This window comes from Pseudorca crassidens, chromosome 12, assembly GCF_039906515.1.
Source record: "Pseudorca crassidens isolate mPseCra1 chromosome 12, mPseCra1.hap1, whole genome shotgun sequence".
Classification (NCBI taxonomy): Eukaryota; Metazoa; Chordata; class Mammalia; order Artiodactyla; family Delphinidae; genus Pseudorca; species Pseudorca crassidens.
The window spans coordinates 19,391,831-19,412,825 of NC_090307.1; the positions used below are offsets into that span (position 1 = coordinate 19,391,831).

The 20,995-nt window shown below is 39.1% G+C and overlaps 1 protein-coding gene across 37 annotated transcripts in view; it reads left to right on the forward strand.

Moving 5' to 3' along the window:
• Positions 1 to 20,995, forward strand: part of TCF4 (transcription factor 4) — a 360,829-nt gene that overhangs the window by 305,828 nt on the left and 34,006 nt on the right. For 31 of the 37 annotated variants that reach the window (XM_067698990.1, XM_067699001.1, XM_067698991.1 and 28 more), the window contains 5 exons: positions 810 to 943; positions 6,781 to 6,913; positions 15,976 to 16,043; positions 17,161 to 17,239; positions 19,797 to 19,873. In XM_067698990.1, the coding sequence (XP_067555091.1) occupies positions 810 to 943; positions 6,781 to 6,913; positions 15,976 to 16,043; positions 17,161 to 17,239; positions 19,797 to 19,873 (491 nt within the window). The remainder of the gene's footprint in view (positions 1 to 809; positions 944 to 6,780; positions 6,914 to 15,975; positions 16,044 to 17,160; positions 17,240 to 19,796; positions 19,874 to 20,995) is intronic. The other 6 variants (XM_067698998.1, XM_067698997.1, XM_067698993.1 and 3 more) reach the window with 1 other exon arrangement.

Consider the following 20,995-nt stretch of genomic DNA (forward strand, 5'->3'; position numbering starts at 1 on the left):
TTTAATATGGTGTTAATAAAAGATTAACTTGGTATTAAAAGATACTTCATATAATTTCCATATAATTTTAAACCTCTTTTTAACTCACAGTTGTATAAAATCCAGAGGCTCTCAAAATTGTCCTTACGGTAATATCTACCTTACGACATGTGTGTACCCTTTCAATTGCTACTGAAGGCTTACGATAGCTATTTAACTATATACCAAAATACAAACATTTAAAAGGAAGTCAAAAACTCAGAACTATATACATGAGGTTCCTCTTCCCTACATACCAGAATGTAATTCCAGCTTTAATTCCATCTACTCTGTGTGTCACAAAAATGAAATCCAGTCTGAAATCAGAGATTTTTTTTTTCATTATTACTTATTTCTTTATATGCTCTCAAAACTTGTAAGCTTGCCAACCCTGTAATATCTCAAGTGTTTTATTTTCACCCCAAAATTTAGGAACAGTTTAATTTTTTAGTTGGTTTTCATAGAAAAAAAAAAAAGGAGACTTCTAAGAAATGTTTTCTTTAGCATTAGCTACCTTGCTGTCTTGACATAGTTCTATGTAGAAATATGTTCTGTTCTTTTACAGTTAAATTTTTACTAAGAACCCTTTAACTCTGTTAAATATTTATATTTGTTTGGCAATATAGAGCCACTTGGGAAAAAATAATGAGACTGTCTTCTGATATAATCAGCTCACCAACACAAAGATGAATATACAACAGGCAGTCATTTTCCAGGATATGAAAACACCCTACTCTATAAGGCAAGGCTGAGTGCCTCAGAAAAGTCATGGTTTTCTTTGTCCTTTACAGATGGCCATCACAGCAGTGACCCTTGGAGCTCCTCCAGTGGGATGAATCAGCCTGGCTATGGAGGAATGTTGGGCAATTCTTCTCATATTCCACAGTCTAGCAGCTACTGCAGCCTGCATCCACATGAACGTTTGGTAAGGCAGACTCACTTGGTAATGGGGACAACACAGCTGGTTTATTAAATCTCACCCTGTCTTTGCATGCACGTACACATGGACTCTATCGATGAATGTAAAACTGGCACGTACCCTTTATTCTTACAGTTGTATTGTTTCTGCAGTCAAAGACATAAACTCAATCAGACCACCTTCATAAGCCATATTCTCTTTGTCGCTGTCCTTCTGTTTATTGCGTTTTGTTCTGTGCTTTCTTTATCACAGTGTCATCGTCCCTTGGTACATAAATACATATTGTATTTGAGTTGCAGAATTTTAGCTGTGGCGGCTCCTTGGGTTTTTTTTTTTTGGTTTTTGGTTTGGGGTGGGGTTTTTTGCTATCTGTAGTACTGAAGGATATACTGCAGGGGGCAGAGTGATAGCCAGTGGACTTTGAAAGTAGGTGATAACACATCTCCCACGGGCATTTCCATTTCCCCTTGACCGGCTTCTGTAGCTGGTGACAGCTTTGAACTCTTGTACCACACCTGAAGGAAAGCGTTCATGTTTCCTATACACTCCCATCAGTAACAGCAACCATGGGGCTTCTATTTAGATCAGATTCCCAATTTTCAGTATTTTAGCTATACTTCCATACCCTCCAATACTATACTCATCCATCCTAGTACGTGTCTTTATTCTGGAGGAAGTAACGCATCAGATGTTTTTCTAACCTCAAAAACTACCACAGCCCAGAACCCACTGATGAACTTAAGTCTATCACTAAATGGAGGAAAGAGTACTTCTAGATCATGAAGGTTTGGGATACAGATAATATGGGACCAAGTATCTTGCGCAGTAAAATGGCTTTAAAAAAGGTATGAACCTCTAATCTTCAAAATGCAAAAGAGTATGAAAAATCCAGTTAGTGGGACTTATATTACTACTCTCCATCTTGCGATGTGCTCCTTTTTCTTCTAATACCCAGATTTATGTTTCTTTCTCTGTTCTAATATGGGAGATAGTACTTTCTGGATTTCTGTGGTCTTTATTCTCTTTTGCTCGGCCACCAGAGATATTGAAATGGTGACATATCCTATTCTGATGACTGAAAACATCCCAGAGGTTAAGATTTCCGATATCCTTTCAAGTATCAATTTAGTTAGTCCTAGTGACAGAGACACTGGGGGGTCAGTTAGCTTATCTTCAAATGAGAGATAAATGATGGAGATGGAATTGACCTTTTTTTAATCATCTCTCAAGTTTGAATGTGGAAATCACAAACTATCTTAAATTTCAGCACATTTTCAATAAATAGCAGATGATTTACTTTCAAATTTCTTCTTCTCCCACCTCCTACTTAGAGTCATTAGCATGAAAGCTTAAAGAAATAGCACTTACTATTATACTAGAATTTCTTCTTGGCTAACATTTTTATTTCGCCATCATCATTTTGTACTTCTCTAAAGAACCCATGATCAAAATTGTATGTGTCCTGTAGGCAAGGAAAGTTTTGATTACAAATAAAAGACTTCGGCACTGTACTATATGTTGGAATTTCATTTGACATTTACTTTTCTTCGCTCCTGTATTTCTTTCTTCCTTTATCATGATCTAGAACTTCGACTTAGGTGGTTTGATTTTTATCCCAATCGAGTTCACTGCATGGGGGAAGCATGTTGAAAATGCGCTCAAATGCACAGAAAATGTAATTTTAAGAAGGAAACCAGCTACACCCTTTTAGAAAAGTTTGCTGAACCAAAACAATATTATCAACCAGGAGGAAAGATCATTTTGAAGGAGTAACCCAATAGGTTGTATCAGGTGCTATATTTGTAATGTCATTTATCCATCTCAAAACAGTTTGCATTCTTAACATGATCATTTAGCAGATCTTAGAGATGAGGGGTTTTGTTTTTGAGAAGGGCAAATGAATTAGGTCTCTGGTAATGTAGCCTGATGAATTTTCTCACTGATAGGGAAACTATTGAATGATTATATCTAGTAATCATTGTGATTTCAGTAACTATTCAAAATTCTCTTGCTGAAGTGACTTCTAAAAATCTGAGAGTGATTGAGAATCATTTGAGTATACAGTAGGTGCTTAGTTACCTTTCATTTAAAAGTAATGGTAGTTCCTTAAAATTTTCATCTGGAGGGCTTCCCTGGTGGCGCAGTGGTTGAGAGTCCGCCTGCCGATGCAGGGGACACGGGTTCGTGCCCTGCTCCGGGAGGATCCCACGTGCCGTGGAGCGGCTGGGCCTGCGCATCTGGAGCCTGTGTTCCGCAACGGGAGAGGCCACAACAGTGAGAGGCCCGCCTACCGCAAAAAAAAAAAAAAAAAAAAAAATTTCATCTGGAGCTTTTGCCCAATTCTATACTGAACAAAGGAATAGTTTGAGAAAAAGAAGAAAGCTTTCCTTGGATTACTTTGGGTGTAATTTGGCCAAATTAGTATGTCTCTGAAGGTAGCACATTTTAGAAACATTATTGCCTTTATCACTTTATACTGTGTTATAATAGAACATGTAATCACAAAGCTTAAAATCCACATATATCAGTAGCAACTGTCAAGTCACCCATTTTGATTCTTTAAATCCCCTGAACAGTTTCAGCCTCTACAACAATCCCACAGCTAATCACTGCTATGTCACAGATACACATGCAAAATCACTCAGAAGAATGGAGTTTGTGGTTAAGCTTTGGGATGAGCTGTTGTAGAAGGCTTAAGTTTGGAATGACTTGGCAGAGTTCTTTTCAAAAATAGGATAGAATCCCTGCACTCTGGCATGGGTTAGGCATGGTCTTTGTACCACACAGGGAAATAGTCCTGGGAGTCTGGAATTTTAATATAGAGGAAGTGCTGTTGTCTTTCATTGTTTGTAACATAAAGTCTTACTCCAGTGACTCTCACTGGGAGCGATTTTGCCCTACAGGGAATGTTTGGTGATCTCTGGAGACATTTTGGGATGTTACAACTCAGAGGGGCGTGGTGCATATAGGTGCTGCTGGAATCTAGCGTACAGAGACCAGGGATTCGGGAAACATACTACAGTGCGTGGGAGGAACCCCCCTACACCCACACCCAACCCCTGCCAAGCAAAGAATGGTCAGGCACAAAAGATCAACAGTGCCAAGACTGTGCAACCCTGCTCTAGCCCGAAGTTTGACTACTTTATTCTTAGTATGTGCTAACAACTATATTTTCTTCTTTGTGAATTATCGACCCATAGGTTGATAAAAACATCACTCATGGAAACATTTTCAACACTTACTCTGTCAGTAGACTCCACATACACTATAATTGGGTATCATAAGTAAAAATAAATAAACAAATAGTGGGCATGTAAAACCATAACACTTTGTCATACTTCCCCTTTCCTTTGCTTTGTGGCAAGCAGGGTAGACAGTATTAATAGCTGAAGTAAGAAAGACTAAGGGGAGTGCTTATAGTTGATCCCTAAATACTCTTAAAGAGACATTATTCACATATCACTAGTATTTTCTGTGGGTGTTTTTATTACGTCTTTGAGTGACAGTAGTTGTCAAAATCCTTTTCTTTGTAAAATAGTCTAGTTATAAATCTCATTAACTTCTTTCAGCATCTGATTTTCTGTGAGTCTCTAAAAATTACTGATTTACATGGATTGCATTGGTTTCCCCATTAAAATCTGTGGGGAAGAACTTTTCTCTTTATTCTCTGAACTCAGTAGTAACTCTTTGTCAAATCCTGAATTACTGCCCATTTTACACCAAGTTGAAAGGGTCTAAAAGTTCTCACTGATGCAGCAATCTTTTTCCTGTCTCATCCTGTCATTATTGTAGTTATTTAACTATTTTTCAAAATGCTTTTTCCTCTGTTTTGATTTTTGCAAGCTTGGGACTGATTTATAAGGTTTCTCTATGCTTCAGAAACTCAGCATGGAATAGGACTGGGTAGAAATGAAATCAAACCATCTTTTTTACTTTTCTTTTTCCATAGTCTGTTTCTTTTTTCTACATTATTATAGTCTTTAGCTCTCAAGCAGAAATAGCTCTTCTAAGTTTGGTCTTCCATGGCTTATCCAGTTTTTTAGGTCAGTCGTACTATGGAATGGGCCCACTCTATCATTCTTTGGAGAAAATTTCGTGGACTACTTGGGGTATTCTGTAAGTGCCAAGTAGAAATGAGTTTAACAGGTGGCCTAAGGAATTTTTGGTCAAGCAAAGATGTCCATGAAATTTTAAAGTTTGAAAGGCATTCTTGGGAACTTGGAATGGTTTAAGGGCATCATCCCAACTTTCTCACTGAAGTTGTCCTTTCCGTTGGACTGTTTGGAGTGTGCAGAGGTAATATTTCCAAAGGCATCTGCCACGTCATTGGCAAACTGACTCCAAAATGTAGATTCATTTTCTAAACTGTTTAGTTGTCTCTCAGATAAGTAGCATTTCAGTCCACTATTTATTAAACACGAGCTGGTAACCTGTTGTTCTTTGTTCTTTGTTCAGAGGATGAGTGTGTTTAGCACTCAGCCACAAGTTGTGGGATGCGGAGCTATGAGCTCTATCCCTCCCCTTGAAGAGTTTACAGTTTCGGTGGAAATGCTCTTGAAAGAGAAAGCATGGAAAAGCAACATTTAATTAAGTGTTTAATGGCGCAGTGCAGAATGTAAATGCATTAGGGATTCAAAGAGACGAGATTATGAAAGAGTTGGAAGTAGTAAGGGACCCTCAAGGAAGAGATAGAACCCAAGATGGGCCTCACGAAATAACTAGGGGATCCCAAGACACAGTGTGTCCACGCTTTAATCACCCCTGACTTTCAGCATCATATTCAATCTCTTAATTTCAGCAGAATCTCCAATAATGATATAATAAAGATGCATAGCCCATTAATATACTACATAGAAAGAAAAAGTGTTATATTTTAACTTAAACATTTTTCCTTTACGTGTCTGTAATCCATTCAAATGCCTATGAGAATAACTTTTTCAGCTACTTTCTTGTCATGAAAAAGAAAATAGCTCCATTTTTGTAAATAACCGTGGTTTTGTAAATAACCATGTTTCTGTTAGTGATCTGCTGATGGTACAGCACTTACAGGCACTGTGAGATGCTCCAAGAAAAGCAGCTTATTTGGACAACTAGTATGATGGTCGAACCCAAAGCTAAGCCTTAAAGTAAATGATTCTGTAAAAGACGATGTTCTTTTTTCATAGTCAACTCTATGGCGTATTGCTAAGGGAGAGGAGCTAAGTCATTCTCCGTTCGTTTGTTCCAGTGTAATTCAACACAGTCATTGATGTCAGGCTTTATGTGTTAATGCTTTAGAGAGAGATTGAATCATTACTGCTTTTGAAATTTTTCATTTACCATTTTGTTCTTGCTGGCGTTCAGAAAGATGATCCAGTTTGTCAGGAAGAAGATTTGAGACTGGTTATTCTTGGTCAGTTTGTATTCAGAAGGTCAGGATGAAGTGGAATGTAAACCTGTGGGTCATGGTGGTGTTTTATTCATTATATTATGGAATCTTTCTTACTTGATCAATAAGCCATACAGAAAAATAATAGTGGTGGTGGTCTCTTATGTTGCTGAAGTCCTAGACATGCCTTTAAGCAGTAATTTTTATATTTAGAGATCGTGATCATTTCTCAAGGTCCAGCATTGCCATTATATTCCCCTAGATTTGATGCAAACCCAAACCAACTATGTCTTTGTATTTTATTATTTGAAAAATGAAAGCTGTCAGAGCTAAGCAAGATGTATTCTTGGATATTTTGAAATTCCGAGGGCTGTCTCCATTGCAAAGCGAAGAGTTCTGAAAGAAGTGTTGGAAAACTAATCCACCAGATGTTTTGTGATTAACTATGGCCTCCTTTTTCTGCTTCTTGCCACAGAGCTATCCATCACACTCCTCAGCAGACATCAATTCCAGTCTTCCTCCGATGTCCACTTTCCACCGCAGTGGTACAAACCATTACAGCACCTCGTCTTGTACACCTCCTGCCAACGGAACAGACAGTATAATGGGTGAGTCTTGGAAACGCCAGTTCTGTTGCCGACAACCAGGGTCAGGGTTTAATAATCGAGGACCTCTCCCCACCCCATCACTGAACAGTAATCAAGCAATGGATTTTTATCACATAACCAAAATGAACAGACAGATGAACCAAACACAAATTGTCATTGGCTTGACTGTAATCACTTTTTTTGTCCCAAGAAAATGAAATTTGGCCACTGTCTCCATTGTGAGTGATTAGATCGAATAAAGGTTTAAATAGACCAAAACTACCTTGCTTCTCACAGTCTCAAACAGCTAACAAAGTGAACTTCAGTAAGACGAACCATTGAAGAGTAGTAAGATAGAAGGCATAATAGCTCTAAATAGGAGTTATTTATCGCTTCTCAAGTTCCAGTCACTGTGCAAAGCTTTTAACCGTAACACAGCACTGTCTTCTGAAAACTAGCTCGTGTGACATTTATAGATTGTTATTAATAACTAGATAGCTTCACCTTATGGAGACTGTGGCATTGTTGAGTCCTCCAGAGGGGACGAAGTGTTTGCTGACTTATGGGAGAGGAGGTGCCTGGGCATCAATGGGCCAGGAGTGAGTTGCTGCTTTTTCGCAGCAAATTCACTGATAAGTTACGACCCAAGCAGAGTGCCTCTATCGAATGAGCTGAGCCATCATCTTCTCAATTTTCGTGATGCCCATTATGGTCCTCTCCCTAGGATGGACGGTTAGCCCACCAACACTCTTCTCTTGAGGGAAGAGCCAGGCAGGGCATGCAGCTGCCCCTGGAGGAAGAGTCCGGGTTAGCGGTGAGGCAGCCACCAGCTTCTGATTCTGCCTTTGACAACCCTGTCCTTCAGATGAGTGGCACGGTCTGATGCTTCAGGGTCTTATTAAAACCTCAGACTTCCATGGGTCGCCACCTCCTCTGGCTGTAGCTCAAACCCACCCCTAGCTCGGCCTTATGATCACTTCTAGTGGGTCCAGTTAGTGACGAGAACACTAACTGTACATTTTATAGAGACGAATGTATGACAGAAGAATACTGCTGTTTAGTCTCCTCAGCTCTTCGCAGTTTTTTTTTGTTTTTTTTTTCATTTTCTTTAGATAGTCCGTGGAACTTCGGGAAGTGGCATGAATCACTTATGAGGGGGAGAGTTTTTGATGAACGAGAAGAGATGTGTTTTGAAATGTTGCAAATAGAATTCTGCCTAAATAATACACTCCCTGCTTACTCAATAATATACTTCACACTTGAGATGAGCCAGCTAGCAGCCCTTCCCTTCGCCGCCATGTCGCACTAAGCGGCGAATTTAGGGAAGAGTTTCCATTTTTGTAACTTTCATAACAAAGCCTCTACCAATGTGTTGCATCAGTTTGACCTTGGAGAGCTACGGGCAGAGGTCGAGTGGGGAAGTTTTGTTAGCTATCAATGCAGTTTTGGCAGATCCGAAAAACAAGAAGAAAGAAAGAAGTGCAGAACTGAAAGAGTGAGAAAAGCATATTTCACTTCAATGTGGTTTGACAAATGGAAAACCCCTTTCTGCAGTCATGAGGTCTAGTTATAAAGAAGGATGACCGGTCATTCATCCTCTTACAAGGCACATTTCCTGTCTACTTATGGTTTGAGTAATTTTCTTTTTTTAGGAAGGTACAAAGGTAGAGCAAAAGCTTGAGTTGAGGAACGTAGACCTAGGCACCATTTGAAAAAACGTTTATATTGACTGATTTGCCAAACAGTCTTTTTTTTTCGGCTGCATTGGGTCTTCGTTGCTGCACGCAGGCTTTCTCTAGTTGCGGTGAGCCAGGGCTACTCTTCGTTGTGGTGCGCGGGCTTCTCGTTGCAGTGGCTTCTCTTGTTGCAGAGCACGAGCTCCAGGCGTGCAGACTTCAGTAGTTGTGGCACACCGGCTCAGTAGTTGTGGCTCGTGGACTCTAGAGCGCAGGCTTAGTAGTTGTGGCGCATGGGCTTAGTCGCTCTGTGGCATGTGGGATCTTCCCGGACCAGGGCTCGAACCCATGTCCCCTGCATTAGCAGGTGGATTCTAAACCACTGCGCCACGAGGGAAGTCAGGACTTGGGGAGAAAGAGATATTATGAGATGGTGTGATTATCCTCCACGAGCTGTGGTCAGCAGAGCCACGACAAGTCTCAGTGGGAATGGAATTCGCTTTATTTAAGCTGATTGGCTCATTACTGGCTTGTAGATGAACAGGAATATCTACTCTCCTTCATTTGGTCTGGGCGGTTAGGGCAATAATAGGTGACTTCTACATACTAATGGGCTCAGCTACATCCTAAAGATGGACTTAACTTTTTATCCAGACCAAAGGGCCCTGTTTAAGTGGAGCAGGGTCTAGACAATAATAAAGGAGCTATAATTTTCGAAGGGAAAAGTGTGCGATTTGAGAACCCAGAAAATGCTTTTTAGGAACAACTTTATTGCATAAATTACTCCATCATCCTGGGTGTACTTGTCAAAATCACTAGCAGCATGTGAGAAAGCTTCAGAATCATTTCGGGACATAAGTAGACATGGTAATTCAGCTTTCTGGAGGAACAGATCTTTATTAATTTGCATACATACAATTATTACTTTAGGGTTACTTCAGGGGAGAACATTCTAGAGTGTTCATCCCTAAAATAATACATCCTCAAATTCCTTAAGTTAAAATACAGAGGAGAATTTAAGTATGATAGTAAACCTTAATATTGCACGGGGTCCGAGTCGCTCCTGGTTCTTTGCACTTTATTATTTTTTTCTTTGCACTTTAATTCTCCTAGGCTTTAGTTCGATTTTCACAGTGTGGTAGAAGCCAGGGATGGCAGTATGTCTGTGTAACAAGAAGAGAAGATTTCTCTTCTGATGTTAGTGATACTTCCCTAACAAACAGTATGGATTAATAGGATACATCTGTAGACTTTTGAAAATATTTGGCATATACTCACTCATTCTGAAATGCAGGAAATAAAGAAATATTACATTGCCTGTATCTCAAAGAACAAACAGAACTAATTAAATAATTGGTAAATAGGGAACACATAGCCTGACACATGTTTGAGATTACACACATGATTCTGTAGAAAATGACTGTAAGCAATACTAATGCCGTAAGAATGGGGTTCAAACACTAACACATGGACATCACATTTTTCAAGTTTTCTTGGTGAAAAGTTGCAAGGCAACACAGTCTTTTCATAAATGGCGTTGATGTCTTAGGAAGTGGCTTTTTCAGTTCAGAGGAAGATCATTGCTCCATCTCTCAGTTTCATGTTATACCGTGTCTTCCTGGCAGTCAATGATTGTCCTCAACCAGTGACAGGACAACAAAATGCATGTGGAGTGAGATGTAAACTCCAGAATCATCAGAGGGTAACCTCTCTGGAAACATGCTCCTTTGCCTACGGCTCTGTCCTCTGCATCTGAAAGATGGAAGATGCTCACTGAGGTTCAGGATGGCTGTGTTTGACTTGGAGGGATAGCCGTTGTTTCTTGTTTTGTTTTCTTTTGCCCTTTAATGCCCAATATCATTTTTTGAGAAATGCTTGGAAGGACAAAGCTGACTCAGATTTTATTAACGACAGGATTTTTTTTTTTCTTTTTGCGGTACGCGGGCCTCTCACTGTTGCGGCCTCTCCCGTTGCGGAGCACAGGCTCCGGACGCGCAGGCTCAGCGGCCATGGCTCAAGGGCCCAGCCGCTCCGCGGCATGTGGGATGTTCCCGGACCGGGGCAGGAACCCGTATCCCCTGCATCGGCAGGCGGACGCTCAACCACTGCGCCACGAGGGAAGCCCATCGACAGGATTTTTTTAAAATGACACATTCATCCATGGATTTTTGAAAGAATCGTACAGTAAAATATTTTACATGTGGCATGTAGACGACTACTTTTCTGCGAAGCCTTGCCAGCAAACTCCGGAGGTTGCATTAGGCATGTCTGACTTAGAAGGGTCTGTTTAGCACCCTGAAATTACATGAATATAGTGCATGGAACACACCGTGGATTCTTAGTCGTTCACCTGATGTGGCAGCCAGTTAAGGATAGAAGCTAAGTCTGAGGGCTTCAAGAGTTACCACCATCAGAGCCTTTCAACTTGATTCCTAAAACTCTTTCAATGTAATGCTGCTCAGTGTACTTTAGAATCACTGCAGTCCAATAATGCCTCTGCATGTGAGCATGCATACAGAGGAGGAACTGTACTTAGTTAGTAGATACCAACTCTAGAGGAGAGAGATGTCTAGAAGATGGTAGTCATACACATGGTACATGTAGGTACGTACTGTCTGCATATTTCCTTCCTACCTGCCTTATCCAATAGCCCTTCCTATTCAAAAGGGTTGAGAGACCCACCTCAATCCCCTGAGACTAACACAATCCCCTTAGACTACCCAAGGACAAGAGGGCTTCAGTTACCCACTGGGAGATACCACTTGTATACATTCAGAGGGTGTGAGTGCTTGTGGTTTGGGGCTACACACCCTCCCTTCTTCTCAGAGGGAATTGGGCATAGAGCTAGCATAATGGTTATAATAACTGTTATTGTTTTATTAGTCTTTAACCGGCCTGCTTTTCTAAAGCATGGTATTTGCCATGTTTTTAAACCTCAAACCAAACAGTGTTGAAGGAACAGACTTCCAAGATTGATTGAATGCAACATATGCTAAAGATTACCCTGGAATATCTATCTGGTTCATGGATTAATCTGGCTTCCAACTTTCACTTCTAATGACATGTTTGTATGACACGATGCGTTTTAGTATGTGGCTTTTCTAGTAGAAACATTATGTCCGTTTCCCCTTGAGGACTTGGTTTCACAGTAATTTTATTATGAGAGTAGTCACATAAGATTCACTTCGTCTTTTACAAGAATCTTGAGCCTTCAAATACAGTTGGGTGATGAACAGGCACAGAGCCTAAGAGTAATAGGAATTTTATCCAGCAGTGTCGTGGCATCTTAGTTACAAAGACCACCAACAGAGAACAATAAACCAGTTTGATTTAAGTCTTCTCATCCATTTCCTGCGCATGGTCAGGGGGCCCAGCTTCCCCCCTGAATTCCTAGGAATCGCTCCTGCTAAAAATGAGTACGTCGTAGCCTAGATGTAAGTTTTTATTCTAAAATTGTAGGTCGTAGGAAGGCTGGAAATGCTCCTTCTTTTGTTATCTTTGTAGAGAATCTCATGACATTGTTAGGCTGCTTCTACTAGTTTAATAACATGAGGGTCACTTGGACACAGTTCAGAAAAACTTAAGTTTTTAAAACCATCATCTTCTTTCAGACAAAGGCACTATGAATTGCACCTCTTCATCCTTTTATATCTTCAGGATGTGCCCAGCCTGGGATTCTGGGTGTGCAGTAAAGGGGTAACACATCTTGCAAATTCTGGTTCACAGCAGTCAATCCCCAGACACCACTCATCCTGATGTTTGGATTAGGGTATGTCTAATGGAAATTGTCATTTTCCCCAAAGTGGAGTTTGAGACCGAGGGTGGTCCCACCTGTAGCTGAAAAGACTAAACCCTTCTTTTTGCTCCATCTTCTAGCAAGCAATAGCACCTGTGTTCAAGCCATCTGAATAATGCTTGGGTGGCTGGCAGTGTCAAATCCTCCTACAAAATTACAGTTCCTCTTAATAACTTCTCATCTTCCATTCATATTTTTGTTACAGCTCTACTTAGAGATTTGATTTTTTTTTTTTTTTCTCTTGAGCTAGAGAAACTGGTAAGAGCTAAAATAACATGAGAAATCCATCCAGTCTTTACCAAGCAGGGCGGCAATAGTTTTTCTCTTTATTTCTGTTATCTGGGCATTTTGGTAATTTCTGATAATATCAGTTGACAGAAACTCAGGCCTGGAATAGTAATCAAGTCCTGTTACATTAAAGGTGGGAAAGTGGATTTGATGAGCACACATTTAATGAGGAGTGTAGTTTGCTAAACATGACCCGTTTCTTCAATATAGAAGAAATTTTGCTATTTGAGAATTAAATATATATTCACTTTCTGATTATTCATGCCCTTTCACATAACAGGCACACAACTACAAAGAAATCTTCAGGAGAAGGACCCATGTAGCTGAACATGTTTAGGGACTCTTGAAAATGTGTCTTCTCCAGTGTTTCCTGGAACAGAACAAAAGGCATTCCAAGTGAAAGGGCAAACTGGTCCCAATAAACTGCTTTGAAATTTAAGCCCTGGGGGTGGTTCTCCAGCTGTTGCAAGGTAGAATGGCTGGCTGTATGTTAAAAAATAGTCTGCTCTTATCAGTGGCTTCCATGAGCAGCCTTTGTAGTTTTCTGAAACATTTTCATGACAACATAATGTAAGGCGCTAAATCCTGTCTTTCTATTATACTTCCTGAGTTCTAACATCTCCCCGTATAAAACAGGCACTAATAGAAAGTTTAGTTAGAAAGGCGTAGTATGAAAAGGTCATAAGGATTGTATCTTATCTCTTCTAAAGTATGATTTTTATGCCCTATATAATTTATTTTTGAATTAGGCATATTCTTTTTTTTTTTTAACAGTAGGTCCTTGTTGCTTATCTATTTTAAAGATAGCAGGGTGTACATGTCAATCCCATACTCCCAATCTAAAAAGAAAAAGATGCAAATGAACTTATTTACAAAACAGAAACAGACTCACAGATTTAGACAATGAATTTATGGTTACCAGAGAGGAAAGGGTGGGAGGAAGGGATAAATTGAGAGTATACTTTATTTTTTAAATGTCTCTAAAATATTTTTGTTGGTTTTTAATTCTTTCTGTTTGGTTTCATGAAAGTATATTTTAAAACACTTATTATTCTCATTTTAAAGCTGTTCAAAGAATTAATCTTTTGAAAGCTACTACAGCAGCAAATTTTATCCATAAGTATAACAATATCTTATCCTATTTGAGTTTAGTTTCTTTGTTAGGTAATGTAATTTTTTTCTATTGTGGCTCTGAATTTTCATTTCATGAAGATCTGTTTTCTAGTCAAGCAGATATCACAAATTATTTTGACTGATAAATCTAATTTTAAGTATATATGATAATATTGCTTCTGGTGGGGGAAGAAAAACAAATATATACGTATAATTGCCCCCAAATACCATGGTAATACATGCTAAAAAATGTTAGTGCTCTTTGTGTTTTCAAAATCTTTATTATTTTCTCTTTAGAATTGTCTTAAGTTTTAAAAGAACTCCTTGATGCAGAAATTTTTATTTTCACACCAGATATAATTTCAGTTATCTCTTATATTAAGTATTTTTAGCACTCTTGATCTCTGAGTTCCTTCCACTAGCTGAATTGTATGATGTCAGACCCTCATTTCAAAGAACTTTCTTATACATAAATTCCTTAGTACTAGCAACTAATATATTTTTATTATTATGAATTTGTGATAAGAATAAGAATAGGTTTGTTTTGTCAGAAGGTGATTGTGTTCTTTTTATCACATACCAGTTTTCTTTCAGTTTTAGTAATTAACAAATGAATGTGGGTGTGAGTTTTGTTAACCAAATAAAGCACGCATCAAAAGATTATCGAACTATCATACCTAACATATAAATATGTAAAAATAACAAGCATAATTTAACTATGCTAAGCAGAGGTCAGGATAAGCTAGAGACGAAGATAATTTGACCACTTGCCATCTGATCCCGCAACTGTATTTTACAGATCTGGAAGCTGAAGATGTCACATTTGCCAGAAGGATCGCTTTCTTGGGTTGAGGATGGGGCTGGGAATTTTTCTTAAGTTTTAAATGTGTAATGAAGTTTTGCTTGGGTTAATCAGTTGATTTAAGATTTCCTTTTCTTATTTCACAAAATAGTGAGAAACATCTTCTCCTGGAGCTTAATAGGTTTTATTTAAATATTATATCTGTTTGCTTATGCTGAGGCCTTAATAAATGTAAAAGAAGGACACCACTGGCTATACCATTTTATAAAGCAAATTACTTCCAAAAGACACTTGTTAGAAAGAGCTGGCTTCGAATTATATACCAGAACCTATATCCCTTTATTAACAGTACAGTCATCCTTCAGTATCCTTCCAGCGGATTGGTTCCAGGACCGCCCAACAGATACCAAAATCTGAGGACACTGAAGTCCCTTTATAAAAGGGCGCAGTATATGCATATAACCCTTGCACATCCTCTCATATACTTTAAGTCATCTCTAGATTATTTATAATACCTAATACAATATAAATGCTATGTAAATAGTTGCCACTAACAACAAATTCAAGTTTTGCTTTTTGAAACTGTATGGAATTTTTTTTTTTTTTCTGAACATTTTGGATCCGAGGTTAGTTAAATCCTTGGATGCCGAATCTGTGGATACAGAAGGCTGACTGTACTCTTTGTTCATCTATTTTGTAGGTAGAAACACCAGTGTTTAAGATAATAGAGATTGCTTCATCATCATGTGGACTTACTTTATCTCCAGAATTTGAGACAACATTGACTTTTAGTAGCTAAGGGTTCGAATTCTTTAAATGTGAACACAGACTTAAAATATGTGGAGAATATTAAAAATATTTTCCCTCCTAGGAAGGCAGGCCTGTTATAGATTTTTTTGTTTTATTTTGTTTATTGTGGAACTCTGAGAGGAGTATCTCATTTTGCTGTATAGCCAAAAAAAAGGTTTTTTTAAATTTGAAAGCAGTTTACTATATACTATATACTATATATATACTATATATATTTACTATATAAAATATAAAGAAAAGGCAAATTCTGAGGATTTCAGGGACCTGAAAGTACTGCACACTTTTTAGCAATGGCCATCATATGCTCACCTGCTACTGTTCACCACCAACCACTCATATACAACCAGGGGGAATGTAATAGCAACTAAAACACTTTATCTTTAAACCAGGGTTGTCAGGTTTGTATTTTATCTGTAAAAAAATGTAACATGAATATATTTGACATCTACCTCAGCAAACAAATTAATGCTAATTAAAGATTAATGTGTCGTAATTAGCATTAAAAATGCAATTAAATTGTGAGTAAATGGACCAGGAATAGAAAATCATTTGGCGTCTCACTGCCTGGTTTTTCATATTCTGCCTTTTGTTTTTGCAGCAAATAGAGGAAGCGGAGCAGCAGGCAGCTCCCAGACTGGAGATGCTCTGGGGAAAGCACTTGCTTCGGTGAGGAAATATTGACTTTGGACTTCATATGTACCATGGCAGAAGGGTGAACTTTAATCAGAAGTGGACATTTAGAATTTTAGAAAATGGATGGCAAATAGCTTTGATTTTTGGAAAGGCTAGCTTCCTTGCATAATGATCATTGGAAAACTTGAGGAGAGAACTCTGAAGATTCCAGCGGATGGCTGGTCTTCCATCTTGCCTCCTCTGCTTCCCGGTACTCGATCGTGGATTGGTGGATATTCTCAGGGCCTTTAAGAGGATAGATTTTCTATTTTGATGTCTTATTTTCTTCTGAAGTCGTTTGGGTACTCCCTGACTGACTGACTTTGCCAAGGGGTAATTCCAAAACACTTTGCAAAAGGCATTTCAGAAAAATGACCATAACTGAGACCCAGGAGAAATTGTCACATAATTGGCACTCAGCTTCTCCGCTTTGCCCGCCCACTGCCTAGAGGCTAGAATCCAGCATTCCTTGCATGTTCACTAGTGACAGATGGTACCCTTCCTTGTCTGAAGGAGTGTACCTGGTATGGTCTTCAAAAGCTGAATGTGATCATTTGTAAACGTAAGTGGAGACTTGCTCTAACGTTTTGTCTCTTCAGTTGGTTTTTCCTTACCAATGGGGGCAGAGATGAGTTTGACTTATATTAGCATTGTGACCTAAGGAAAAGTTTTTCTTCAGTCTGAGCATTCTTATGCCTTGGAATCACATGCCTTAAACATAATGCAGAAGGGGTTGGACAAAAATCTTAGAGATGATGCTGTCCAACCGCCTGTTGTATGGAGGAGGGAAAGGGAGGTTTGGAGTATCTGTGTAGGTTGATGGCCACACAGCCATGGGAGGACATGGGAGGAAATGGACAAGAACTAAAGTCGGCTGACCCCAGTCTGGTTCTTTTACCACTATCTCATACCACCTCAATAGCTCTTCTATTGAAAAATCAGTTAAGTTTTTCATTTTAGAATATTGGTACTACAGTTGATCATTGAATGCATTGTGTACCTTGGAATTTGTAAATGAATTGCATTGACACTTTGTGGTTTAAAATTGTTGAATATTTATTCCCAATGAATGAGGGTTTGTTTGTTTTTTTTTTCTCCCCACTGTTTTAAGATCTATTCTCCAGATCACACTAACAACAGCTTTTCGTCAAACCCTTCAACTCCTGTTGGCTCTCCCCCGTCTCTGTCAGGTACAGTACCATAAACCCACTGCATCCGAGTGTCAGTTTATGGAATGGTTTCCCCCTTACACTTCCTGTGCTACTAGGTGGAAACTCACTCCCTCCAAAAGCTCAAAACAGAGCATTTCTGGACAGACAAATAGGAAGAGGTGGGAGAGACAGACTGCCCTACGATGGTGAAGTCATTTACATCCAAAACTTTTCGTAAAAATTACATGTTTTTAGAAATACAGGCATGTGGGAAACTTCCTTCTTAAACTTTTCTTGGCTCTGCACAGAATAATATACTCCAATAAAACATCTCAATGAGAAAACCCAGTTCACATCGTCATGAATAGGAATATAGATTATATAGTCATCAAATATAGACTGTTCAAAAGGATCATTTCCCACAGAAATTTTAGACTTTTCAGATTCCCTCTTTAAAGTCCTTGTTACTGGAATGTTTGAAGAAAACTATAATTGTGTAAATAAATTGTGATGTAGCTGTGGAGTAAAAGGGAATGTTTTGCCATTTAATAGAACAAATTAACATGACCTGTGGCTTCAAATAATAACATTATAAGTTGTTAAATTGTGTTAGTAAAGCATTGCACTTTTCGGAGCTCCATTTTAAAGGCGCATTGCCTTTCCAGTATAAATGCTTCCAGAAAGGCCTTGTCTGGTACATGTCTCTTCTCTTGGGAAAGAGGACAGGTGGCTTCTTAAAAACAAACAAACAAACAAAAAAACACGAAATCACATCTGTACCTGATTGAAACCTGACCTTACTGTAATTTAGACTGGAGTCACTTGCCTGAATGCCGCCACCTCCATCTCTGTATTATTCCCTGCATGCAGCACTCACATGGCCCCTCATAACGTGGGTTCCCTGGTAAAGAGTGGGAGGTTTCAGATGGCCACAAAGCTTTCAGAGTGGCTTAGGTGAGACTTCATATCAGCCTTTTCCAAGCCTCCATTGACACCAGGGGGTCACAGAATAGAGAGGGAAATAGCTTGGACCTTTTAGTTCATATCTCCAGAGAGATAATGTTGAAACCGGGAAGAGCCAGAGATGACATAGAAGACAATGGAGCTGCAAGGAAATACTCCCCATGACAGAAAAGTCAAGTTCAGAATTGTTGTACACTTCCGGCTCAGTACCATATTGTTAGGCTCTGGAAAATGATCACAGGTGTCAATGTCCAGAGCCAGAGAAGGCTTGAGACAACACGGAGCCCAGTGAGGCCAGGGATGAGGGAGTCTGGACAGGGAGAACTCCCAAGTTCCCCATTTCAAACAAAGCAGCTCTGATTTCATCCATTTTATAATTTGGAAAAAAGAATATTCTAGAACCTAATAAAGTTTGAGAACAGCTGTTTGAGTTGAATGCTCTGATTTACAGATGGACATACAAAGGCCCAGAAAGAGTATGGGATGTGCTGAGGATCCATCAGTAGCAATATCAGAGCTCAGGCTGGAATCCAGGGCTCACCACTCTGTCACTCCACTTCCAGGTTAAGGATGGGAGGGGAAAGTTACGGGGAACAAATCATTCCAGAAAACGCCACAAATCCCCCAAACCGAGGAGCATGCTTTATGTGGAAGACACTGAAACAAGGCCACTTTTGGGGTGCTGGTAATCCATCCTGGAAGAGCACATGTTAGGAAGAAAGAACTTTATGAAGATATAAATATGGGGATAGACTGCTATTTTCACACCAATCGCTCTGTCCAGATTCTGTCACTAAAAGTAATTGAACGAAATATTCTATTTTTATTTAGCATAAAAATACACACACATGCACACCCAGAAATGGCAGGAAGAATGGATTTTTAAAGTGCTAGCAGTGTCGGAGCAGGAGATTTCTGTGAGATCGTAGATTTTTTTTCCCCTTTCTTGAATTTTTTTATTTTCTAAGTTTTCTACATGGAGTATGTATTATTTTAAATTTAAAAGTGGTTTTTATTTTGAAAGTGGTAGGTTAGACATGTTATATTTATTATAGCAGGCATCTTTCTTTAAGTATAGTGAATCATTAAAAACGTGTTTTCTTGGGAAGAAATTACTTAATGTTGTTATATTGAGTGTTTAAAGTTCTGGTTTAGTGGATCGCTGCCAGCTAATCTTATTTCCTTGAAAAGTTTCTGAAGGCTTATCCTTTCTTAAAGATCATTTAAAAAACAAGTAGCAGAGCTGCTTTTCATTGGTGAGAGAATTTTGGTTTAACAAACTGGCTTTGCATGAGGGTGTAATGAAAGCCCCTCTTTGCACTCTTAAAAGTACCTTGACTGTGTATGATAGTTTTCTATCAAAGGGACATTTCTCTAGCTAAAATTCAGAATCACTGAAGTGTTCCCTTTTAGGAGGAAGCCTGAGAGAATTCTGAGTCCACGTACAGTCTACATGTTTTACATTTAAAATGTTTTCCTCGCCCCCAAATTCTTGTATGGGAAGTTTACGTGTATTTCCCTGTTGTCCAAGTAGAAATCAATATTGCTAATTTTTACAAGAACTGTTTAAAATGTTGGTAAGATTATTTTTAAGATTATACGGATCTCATTGTAATTCCCATTTTCATATCAGCAGGCACAGCTGTTTGGTCTAGAAATGGAGGACAGGCTTCATCATCTCCTAATTATGAAGGACCCTTACACTCTTTGGTAAGTTTCATCTGCACATCTTCACTCTGGCCTTTCTTTTTTTTTTAAGATTATTTTTGATGTGGACCATTTTTAAAGTCTTCATTGAATTTGTTACAATATTGCTTCTGTTTTACGTTTTGGTTTTTTGGCCACAAGGCATGTGGGATCTTAGCTCCCCGGCCAGGGATTGAACCCACACCCCCTTCATTGGAAGGTGAAGTCTTAACCACTGGACCGCCAGGGAAGTCCCCACTCTGACCATTCTCAGGCCATGTGTCTCCTTTACCATTGAGTTCACTCTCCAAGGTTCTTATTTTCACGTCAGGTAAGCCCACGCGTTTGGTTAGAGCCAGAGTTATTAGACGGTGCTTGTTCCTGTTTATAGATTGTAACCCAGATACTACTACAGTGGAAGCCTCAGGGCTCTAAATATCTAGAACCAGGTAAGAGATTAAGAATCTTGGAAGGATCCTGGCCTCCTCCCCTTGAGAGGAAGATGTGCATCAATGATTAGATGCCTCTCCTGACATGAGAGTGCTGGAGTTCCAGCTATGCTGTGGAGCTGGAACACTTGGAGAGTCTACGTCTCTGTGCTTTGCTTTCCAGAATAACAGGTTTATAGGCGTGTTCTCCTTGACCTCTGAATAAGAAGCCTACTGCTTATTTCCTCATTCACTTTGATTCTCGTGCAAATCTAGTAATTTCATTAAATCTCTCTTGTAGGGAATAGCTGAAAATTTTCCCTTGGTGTAATTAATATTATAAATAATCACATGATGATTCAGTGTTTGACCCTCAGCTCTAGGTGGAAGGGGCTGGAAACATGCATGAAGCAACACTGCTCTGTGCACTGTCTGGTCTGTATATGAGTCAGATGGGGAGGGGTAGCAGCAAGGAGCTGTTCTTCAAGGTTGAGTTTCCCTTTTTCTCTGCATATTTTGAGATGGAACATGGAAGTAGGCATAGATCTATGTATCTATCTATCTATCTATCTTTATGTTGTCTTGTCAGCCGTTCAGGGTTTCCTTTCTTCCTTTTGGCTAACAACTTAAGGAAAATCTAAAAATGCAGATACAAAGGTGGATTTCCCCTTCACTGTGCTTTTCCATGCTGTCGTGTGTAAATCGGCCACCTCCACAT